The sequence below is a fragment of the Nelumbo lutea genome, chromosome 6, assembly GCF_056320005.1.
Source record: "Nelumbo lutea isolate HS-2025 chromosome 6, American lotus-T2T, whole genome shotgun sequence".
Classification (NCBI taxonomy): domain Eukaryota; kingdom Viridiplantae; phylum Streptophyta; class Magnoliopsida; order Proteales; family Nelumbonaceae; genus Nelumbo; species Nelumbo lutea.
The window spans coordinates 6425017-6435105 of NC_142689.1; the positions used below are offsets into that span (position 1 = coordinate 6425017).

Sequence of the window (10089 nt, forward strand, 5' to 3'; positions counted from 1 at the left end):
CTATATCCATGCATATCCAAAGCGTATCCCGATCGTCTCTTAAAATTGTCTTTCCGATACACCTTGCGTTTTTTATACTTTAAACCTTGGCTTCAATTACCTTATGCTCTAATGCCTTAACTTTGGTTAAAAAATGATTAAAAGAATATAAAATTGTATCCAAAAAATAGGTATGGTAATGCTCACTTTTCAAAGTACAAAAATGTCAAAAAAATGCATCTTTGATATAATAAACATTACTTTTCAGATGTCAAACAAACACTCGCAAACGTGAACCACAGTACATGCATACCTTGATTCGGTGTTTGTATTGCAAACAAACAGTCTTACTGTTTTCATATCATGGACGGACCTATTTTGATCTTGTCCACGCAATTTGGTTTATTGGGGATGATTCCTCTCCCTAATATCTCATGGGCAGAGAACCATCTCAATCCAAAATCTCGGCACATCGCATGCCCTTTGTTTATGTGAACCAATGGAACCTATAATTTAATGATATTCCTTTTAGTTTTTTTAGCATAAGTTTTGTTTTTATTGTGTTTTAAATAACTTATTAGCTTTTTATGTTAAATTTTAATTTCTTTTTAACAAAAAAATATTTTTGTTAAAATAATTTTTTATTGTATATAATGAATTTATTGATACTATTTCCAAATTAGTTTGGGTATAATTATTCATTTATAATCGATTTGTAGCTATTTCACAAATTGTATATGAAGTGCATATAAGCAAAAGGTATGGACACTTGTAAAACACTATGTGTGTAGATTGATTCAATCCATACAATTTGTCTAGAGTTCAAAACAACTATGTGGACTATAATGTAGTATGTATTGGCCCCTATCATGTGTTGTGGATCAATTTATATCCACAAATTTTGCATCCACGTTATAGAACACCTCCTATGATATGCAAATCATCAATCTGAATTTTTGTTCTAACTTAAGATATCTGATACAATTAAGAGTAATGAAGTAGGAATTTTCACATTACACTTCCTAATTTACCCATGGTGAACTCGTGGGTAAATAATTTATTTTATGGGGACTTGGTATTTATTAATTCAATCTGACACAATGTGAACAAGATCACATCAAAGCCCCACATGAACATCTTAGCGTGCATTAGGAACATTTCCCATACTTGTCATTGGAAGATGTTCCCATTACTTAGTTGGAATGTACTCTGGGGTTTCGGTGGCTGCAGAACAGGAACCTTTTTTATAGAACGTATGTTATTTTAATTGTTACATAATGATCATCATTTATAGTGAAAGAGCAAATCTATTACTGCCGATGCAATTTTAAACTTTGCCCAGCATGATTTAATCGTGTGACCATCAACAAAATAAAAACACAATATTTTTAGGGTGGATAAGCCGAGCCGAATATCAGTTATTTAAGCTCAGTTATTCAAGCTCAGTTCATTAGTAAACCATCAGGCCTGAGTTTAATTCGAACTAGAGACTTGAGTTCGAATTCGGCTTGAGTCAAAAACTTGTAAGTTTGAACTCAACTGCTTGTGGGCCTTACGAATAGAGTTTTATAGGAGGTTTAAATTCAGATCAAAGCTTGGTTTAGACTAAATCGAATCAAACTTTTCACGAAGCAAATTCGAATAACTCGTAAAAAACTCTTCATAGCTAACCCTAATTATACCCCATTGCTTTCAGAAATTCAAAACTATTTGATGATTTAATCGCTGGTGTATTTGATTTATTGGGAACTCACAAGGAAATTGTTGGGATCACATCACAAGGAAGTGTGACGGCAGCAAATGTGATCTCGTTAGCAACGGATTTCAACTCGTCAAGGTTTAAATGGCCTGATTTGCTAAGTTTCATGGGTCTAGGATGGTTTTTGGGAGTTCAAGATTTCCTCCTTACAGAATCGTTCTCACAGCAAGTTACAGCTGCACATCGGGGAATATGAATCTCTCTCCCGTACTTGTATATTTTTTTCATTCCCGTCTTCATCCCCATCAAAAATCTCCATCCTTGTCACCGTCCCCATTCCCGCTAAGGGGGATAGGTTATCCCCATCAATCCTAGTGATTTTTTATAATGTTAATTATTTTATTTTTATTTTTTTATTTTATTTTAAAAAATAAAAATAAAATAATTGAAATTTATAATATATATATATATATATATATATATATATATATATATAACATATGCATACATACATACATATATATTAGTGGAGATCCCATAGGACAGGGATTAGGGTCCCCGCAGGAGAAATCATCCCCATCCCTGCCCCATTCGGGGTGTCCCCACGGAGATCAGGGAAATAGGGAAAGTTGCCATCCCTAAATGCACATAGCTACAAGTGTTGTGAGGTATTTGGAATACCAAGCCCTCTTGTTGAAATCTATATGGAGAATGATGGTTCAGCCCAGGGTCAGAACTTTTAGGCCCAAAGTACAGTTGGTGTAGGTGTTAGCTCGGTATTGATGCCAATTCATAGGCACATTGGTATATAAAATGGGGGTTTTTGATATTTTGAATGTTTATAGATCTGCATTGGAATTCAGGAATCTGCATTGGACCAGTATGTACTCCAAAAATTTTACTCAATTTTTTCCTCTCTCGCACCTACACCTGAGTTCTGTATAATATCCTTACTCAGATGTCAATTGTCAAGTAGACATCCCAAATTCAGCTTTGAGTCCTACCCGATGAATGAAAACTCCTACTGATTCTAGATGGAACGTTCAAAAAAATGGAGTATGGGTTTTTGACATTTTGAATGTTTAAAGATCTGCAGTAGAATTCAGAAATCTGTATTAGACGTGTACGTACTTCTCCGAAAATTTTACTCCATTTTTTCCTCTCTCGCACGTACACCTGAGTCCTGTTTAATATCCTTATTCAGATGTCAATTGTCAAGTAGACGTCCCAAATTCAGCTTTGAGTCCTACCCGATGAATGAAAAGTCCTACTGAGTGTAGATGGTACGTTGAAAAAAGGTAGGGAGTCTGGGTATTCCGATCCGATACTCCAATGGAAATTTTGTTATGACAAGAGTGCATAGATCCTCTTTCTCTACCATTGAAGGAAATGAAAATGAAGCACAGGCGTGTCTCGAGGTCCCCGCAGCAGAGTTGACCTTGGGTGTACCCAACTAGAGTGAGGTGCTTAAGTTGCAATCGCTGCTCTAAAGGAAAATTGTTTTATCTCCTTGGTGTATCAGAAGAACCGTGACGACTTGCAATTTGCAAAGTTATGCTCAGTTCGATTCAATGCTTTGTTTTACCATAAGTCATAGCCATGCAGCTAATGGGGGCGTGGTTGCCCAAAGATGTTCTCTTGTAGACTTCTTAGCTTCTACCATACCATGGGCCAAGATGCATGTAATTCTTCCGTTGCGTGAGTTTTCTCGTAAGCGGAATTAGCCAATATCCTAACCTAGATTAGAAGGCCGAGATTTGCAGACTGTAGGTCTCTACTCCATGACATACCTTGATTGAATAGGCTCTGCTCGATCAGTTCGCATTCTGCAGAAATAAAAAAGATCGAGTCCAGACTGATCAGGCCGACCCATTCAACCAACAATCCTATAAAGTTCCAACTGCCAAGGCATCTCCCCAAGACTTCAGTTAGCTAGCTCTCTGGATATCCAATGGCATTGTAGATTTGAACTGCTGGCAGGACCAACATGTTCAGCTTCGGAAGGTCAGAGATCTCGAAACAAAAAATTCAGTTTCAAAGTGGATGATCTGGACTCCCAGTACCCCTGTCATCATCTTACATTGATATTGGAAGTTGGAATCAAGGTTCAAAATATCAATACGCCCGATACGCCAGAAGAGGTATATTGGTACTTTTTTTTATTTTTTTTTCAAAACCGGTTCAAGGGACTGGTTTAAGGCAGAACCGGTCAGAATCCCGATATACCCCGTGTAGGGGCATATTAGGGAGCTCCCGAAACAATGTGTCACTACTTTGAACCTTGGTTGGAACCAAGAATTCTGAAGTACTGCTGTTTGTAAAGTTATTACGTTATTGGTAGTCACTATGCCAGAGGATAATCAAAGCAACCATAAGTTTTGAGATAGGACCTTGATTTGTCAATTGATATACAAGAACTCTTAAATGACACCAAATTATTCCTATACTCGTTTACTACCCATTGTCACATTTCCACATATGAGCAACACAGATCTACAACCAACCCTATCTCTTGGACAGACCAATTTTTCATGTATTAAAACAAATGGAAACAGATCACTCTACAAATACAAAAGATAAGAGGTTTGTCTTGCAATTCCCTCCTTGTCGTCTCTACCTGCATGCAGCAGGATACCTCTTCTCTGCAAAAAACTCCACAGGCTTTTGGAGCCAGGCTTATTTGGATATGGCCACAATGTCAGAATAATGAGATGAAAACCATAACTAGGCAACCAGATATCCATGCAGTTATATTGAATTCTATAGAAGATGAACTTGAAGGGGATGCTGTCACATTATTTGCAGCACTCGTGTTGCTCCTGTTTAAAATTGCAAAATCAAATCCACTCCAATGAGTAGTTGACAGAAGAAACAAAGTTATATATATATATATTGCCATTGAAAATGAAACAAGGGATTTATCTCTGGAAGACATACCCAAATGTCATGTACAAGCAGTTGTCGTAGCCTGCACATATTACACACTTGTGAGTAATAAGTTTTCATGTTTTACAAGAGACCTTAGACAGGAAATTTGTTAAAACCTTATTACCCAGCTTGAGTGAAAAATCCTGATTAAATAGCAAGTTAACGTAACGTAACTCAAGATGGTTCAACAAGAGGTTTTCAAAAGTAAAAAAGTTTTGATGATGGGATAATGGACATACAAATAGGGTCTGCTAAGTCATGATCAATCAACCATGAAACATTTTGTTATAGTAGATCTTCTACACTAATAATTGTATATTCTAGGACCCTTGTGCAGCTCTTATTCTTGTTTCCTTCCTTTCATAACGATGAGTTGGCTCAGTACAAGGTATTCATGTCAGAGAGAGAGAGAGAGAGAGAGAATCATAACAAGAATAGATGAACAACATGCTTACTTGGGTTCTTATTAGTTTTCACCCCTGTACCTCCAAAGCTACAAGCAACATCAGTGGCTCCATTTTGCAGGTAATAGCTGTTGAATGCATATGATGCATGGGAGAGTAAAGTATCTGGCTGATAACAGGCCTGGCTAGGCTGAATAGCTGAACAATCCACATTCCCAGGACCACAAGCCCAATCTAAAGCATTTTGCAAGTCCAGTTCTGAAGCAGTTGATGAAGCAATGCACCAGGTTCCGTTTGAACTCGTAATGTTTGACTGTGTAATGTCAACAGCCCCTCTTCCAGAGAAATCAAGGCTGTATACACTAGTTTGGTCAGGATAAAATAAGCCCCAGTTCCTCTCAGATTCCAAGCCAGGTTTTCTATTCTCATTGAACAATGAAAAAATATAGACATCAAGCTCCTCCCCGGGCTTTCCTGGAGTTCCAGTATCATTAATGACATGGCGAATGAGATTGGAGTTGTAGGTTTGAGCATTATCGGGAGTTGCATCTGTTTCTTTGGGTGATCCTTTGGAAGGCCACCCAGTCTCAGTAACCATGATTTTTATAGTTCTAAAATTTAAAGCCATCAATGCAAAATAGAGAGCATCAATCTGGGCATCAAACATGCTTGTATAAAGCAGACCGGTGTTTGGATCAATAACTTCTGAGGATGACTGGAACAGAGCATAATCCAGAGAAACATTTGTAGGGGAGTCTCTATAAGCATAATAAGGATAGATATCAACCATGAAAGGGGACTCATTCTCTGCAAGAAATTCCAACATGGGTTTCAAGAAGAAGGCATACTTGGGATCGAAGGCCCCAGCAGATGGTGGGAAAGATCTAGACAAGACCCTAAGTGAGTGAGTACTGGAGACTTTGATCTTCTTATGCAGGCCAGCTTTTTTCAAAGCAGTGTGGACATTTTGCATGGCAGGTATGACAAGAGCAGAGACATTTGAAGGGTTTTCAGTGATTTCAGCACCAACTGTAATATATGTAATCTTTGTGGCAGGGTAGTAGGGGAGAATGTTGTTTTTAAGCCATGTATCTGCATTGGATTGAAACTGGGAAAATGGAAGCAAATCAGAATTTGGAATCCCTATCATGAGTTCTACCCCAGTGTTAGCAAAGGCCTTGAGAACCTGAATGTTGGAATCATAAATCCTCAGGTATTTAATTTTGTGTAATTGAACCAATTGGGCTACTTTATCAGGGGTGGGAAGGTCATCAGCATTTCTTCCATAGCAGACTCCAATTGTACTTGCCCTGCAGAGTTCTGTAATAGAAACTGGCAACTTTTAGAGGCCCTGGGTGAGATTGTAGGGGCAATTCCAAAAATTTTGTGAAAGCAGAAAAAGAGAAAAGAAAATAGAAAACAAGCATTGGTGCTTTTTATAAACAGATACTACAGGAAGATAAAAGTAGGAAAATAACATGAGCTTGGCTACAAGGAAATATTAAACTGCCAACCATAAATCACATGCGCACGAGTCTTGTTATGTATTTAAATACACAAACAGAGAACAAACTGGATAGCCACAATACAACCTAACATATGTCAAATTTAACTTCTGTAGACCTCAAATAAGTAAAAATAAAAACAATAACTTCTTCTCTGCACCTTAGTCTGCATACCCACCTTGTGCCTAAGGGCATCCACCTTTTCACCAGGAGACTTAGGCCTTAAAATATGTAATTGAGGCCTAGTCCTTGAGGCAAAATCCTAGAGCCTTTTCTTCAATCTATACTGTTTGAACCATCCAGATCTACAAAACTTGATGTTTTCTACTAAGTTGTACACTATCCATCCAGATCTACTAGAGCCTTTTCTTCCTGTATCATACCCACCTACTCTCATATTTGAGAGTGGGACCAATCAAAACCACCCTCATGAATTTTGATAAATTCTCATTGGTTAGTTTACATCTTAGCACAGTGTGTCAGGTGTAGGAGATACAAGTCCCTGTTTGAAGCCATATGCATGGAAACAAAAGGAAAATTAAAAGCTTAATAGTTGACTAAAAAGCTAGCTTCACATGCATGCAATTCAATGGACCTTTAGATCGCAAAGGAATAAAACATAAGTAGGACATTCTGTAACAGATACACAAGGGTTATAGGGTTATTCATTTTGTTCCTTTATGATACAAGGGCTCCATAACAAGCACAGCCCATGACGTCAATATCACTCGGGTTGGTGAAGTTATGCATCACTGAAGAACAAGAACTAGAGGGTTTGAAAGCAGAACCTTGTTCCTCATGAAAAACAACTAAGCAAACCACTACTCAACTAGTTGTCAGAAAATTGATTCAGTTAGGGCCCCTAGGGATGGAAGATGTTATGGTCAAAGTGATTACATTCCACTTTAGAGAGGGGCCTTCAAGTGCAAGAGAGCAGAATACAAAATCAATCCATAAAGAGCATGTTAGAAAGAAATTAAATTTTCTTTTTTAAAAGAGGAAGGACAAATGCGAGGGTTTATTTTTGTCTTTTTCCTCTGTTTAATTTTTAATAAATTCTCTTTACAAACTAGGGTTTATTTTTTCCCGTGCACAATGTACCTTTGTGAGCTTCATTCATACAATGAAATTTACTAACTCACTCAACAGAAGGATCCTTCCAACAAACCCTGGTTGTTGACTCCTTGCTTTAGTCTTTCATGGCTTATTAATGGATAGGAGAAGATACAAAATAGACATGCTTGATACATTATGATTCAAGGTTCATCATCATTTTTAAGCCGCAGCTAAACAGATGTATGCATGCTACATCATGATTCAAGATTCATCTTGAATCCACTTGAAAATATTTAAGTTGCAGTTTGATACAGATGCATCCCATGTGCAACTGTCCTGTGCGACATATTGCAGCAAGCGGAAGTGTGCATTTGAAATGGTGAAGTTCATGAAGCACAAACAGAAAATAGGTAGAGACAAGGAACAGAAAGAAGAACAGATAAGTGATCGCAAATAACTAAGTCCTCCAAAACAAAACGAACAATAATATCAAATGCAGTTAATGGAAGCAGCAAATGTGGACCACCATGGAGGCCAAATTTGGCGTTATTATTTTAAGTGATGTGCCAAAAAAGAGAAACCATTAATTCCCACAAAGACCACAGTAGGTGTCAGAACTTAGCAATTAGCACCAAACCATCACAACGAAGAACATATAGCAGTTACAAACAATCGACTTAGACAATAAATAGGAGAGTAAAAAGGAAAACTCTTTTGTGTTCAAGTATTTCCAAAGAAAATTATACAGAAAAAGACCTCCAGAGTCTCGACATCAATGGAAAAGAAAGTAGGGTTGCAGGATTTCCGAAGGAGAGAACTGTAAAGGGGCGCCCAAAGGGGGGAAGCACGATGATTGAATGGAGAAATACATTCGACAAAGCTTGGCAGTTTAAAACTATTGAGTCGAAACAAAGTAAGGAATTATAGCATGAGCTTACAGCGAAGAAAAAACAATGGAAGAAGAAAGTATTAACAACAATAGCCCAAATCAGAGTGAGAATAAACAAAATGCATATAAATTTAGCTTAAGAAGAAGGTAGGATAACATTCAACAATCCGGTAAGAGAGGAGACTAAAAAAATAATTCCTTTTTCTTCTGAAATCTGAAGTCAGACATAAGCATCAGAAACTGCAGATTTTCATTTTATAGGGACTGATGTCAAATAACATAAAGAACATGACCATAGGAAGCTCAAAACAGTTGAAGAGAAAACAGCGTTGCCCAGGTTCATACATCAAAGGAAATGCATATGAAAGCAAGAAACTGGGAATGCACGACGAACCTGCATTGAAAAGAAGTAGCAGTATTAGCACCACCACCGGAGTCGCAAATACAAATCCTTTCGTCATTCTTCCCCTCCTCCGACCACAACTTTACTCCTTACCTTCTCTTTATTTTTCTCTCTCTTGCTTGATTGCTTCACTCCCACACCCCCACCCCTTTTCCTTGGGGCAGAAATTCCGATTATAGTATTGGTTTTGGCTTTGCCGAGATATTCACCCTTGTTCTCTGTATCTCAGTCACAGTTCCACACTTCCACTCACTCACTCACACTCGACTCTCGAGTTCCGACTTCCAAGTGAGAGACAGAGAGAGAGAGAGAGAGAGAGAGAGAGAGAGAGGAAAGGAAACTCATCGACGTCGTACATACCGGTGTTGTCAGCACTTGAACCGGACTTCAGACGGTTTTATGAAATTGGATTCAGTGAACACATCTCGGTCCCGTAGTTGAAGTAGAGTATGTTGGTTGGGCTGGGCTGGGCCTTGAGAAGTTGAAGAGTGAAGGCTACAAGAATACTACACGCCATTATTTATTTATTTATTTACTTTTTTTGAGAGAATGCTACACGCCATTACAACGGTAAGAAAGAAATGGGAGAAATAATTAATAAAGCAAAATTTTCTTGTTTGATGCGTTTGGAATTCAGCTGTTTTGGACTTTTCGTGATTTCTATCAGAAAGTTTGAATATAAAAAATAATAATCGGGTTCGGGGGCAGGCAGCCGCAGAAAGGGAGGACGGGAATGATCTGTCTTCCCTTACATCTGAACAACGAGATGATAACGTTTGTGGGCCACCACCATTTCCTCAATCACCGATCAATGATCATATGACAAAGATAATCTCCAATGACAGTTCGTCTTGATGATCTGATGCATCTCTAATCTCTACTTCAGGAATCAGGAGGAATTCAGGATGCAGCCTCCAGGCTCCAGGACGAGACATTCTGAATGTTGATGATGGAAGCCCATTTGCGACTGCAAGAGAACGGCTCGCAGTCGCAGAATCCGCAACTCTATTTGGACCTTGGGGGCCTTTGGTCCAGAGGTGGCATCCAAATCCATGTAAGAGAAGTATTAATTAATCTGATGAGTTAGGGATTCTGTACTCCAAATCCAAGGACCGGTCCAGAGTTTAGGGTGGTGAGGAGACATGAGACATGGAGGGAGGGGGACCCTCATTAGAGCTGCTTCAAAGTAGAGGCCAATACTTTTGTAGTTAGGACAACTGTTTTGG

The 10089-nt window shown here is 38.3% G+C and overlaps 1 protein-coding gene across 1 annotated transcript; it reads right to left on the reverse strand.

Annotated features, from left to right (window-relative positions):
• Positions 1–4035: 4035 nt before the first annotated feature.
• LOC148847054 (glucan endo-1,3-beta-glucosidase 13-like) lies at positions 4036–9362 on the reverse strand. Its single transcript, XM_088949530.1, has 4 exons — positions 8855–9362; positions 5062–6330; positions 4616–4646; positions 4036–4497 (listed from the first exon to the last, which is right to left on the reverse strand). Exons 1-4 carry the CDS (start codon positions 8919–8921, stop codon positions 4377–4379), a joined length of 1488 nt encoding a protein of 495 aa, XP_088805656.1. The 5' UTR covers positions 8922–9362; the 3' UTR covers positions 4036–4376.
• Between the last annotated feature and the right edge of the window lie 727 nt (positions 9363–10089).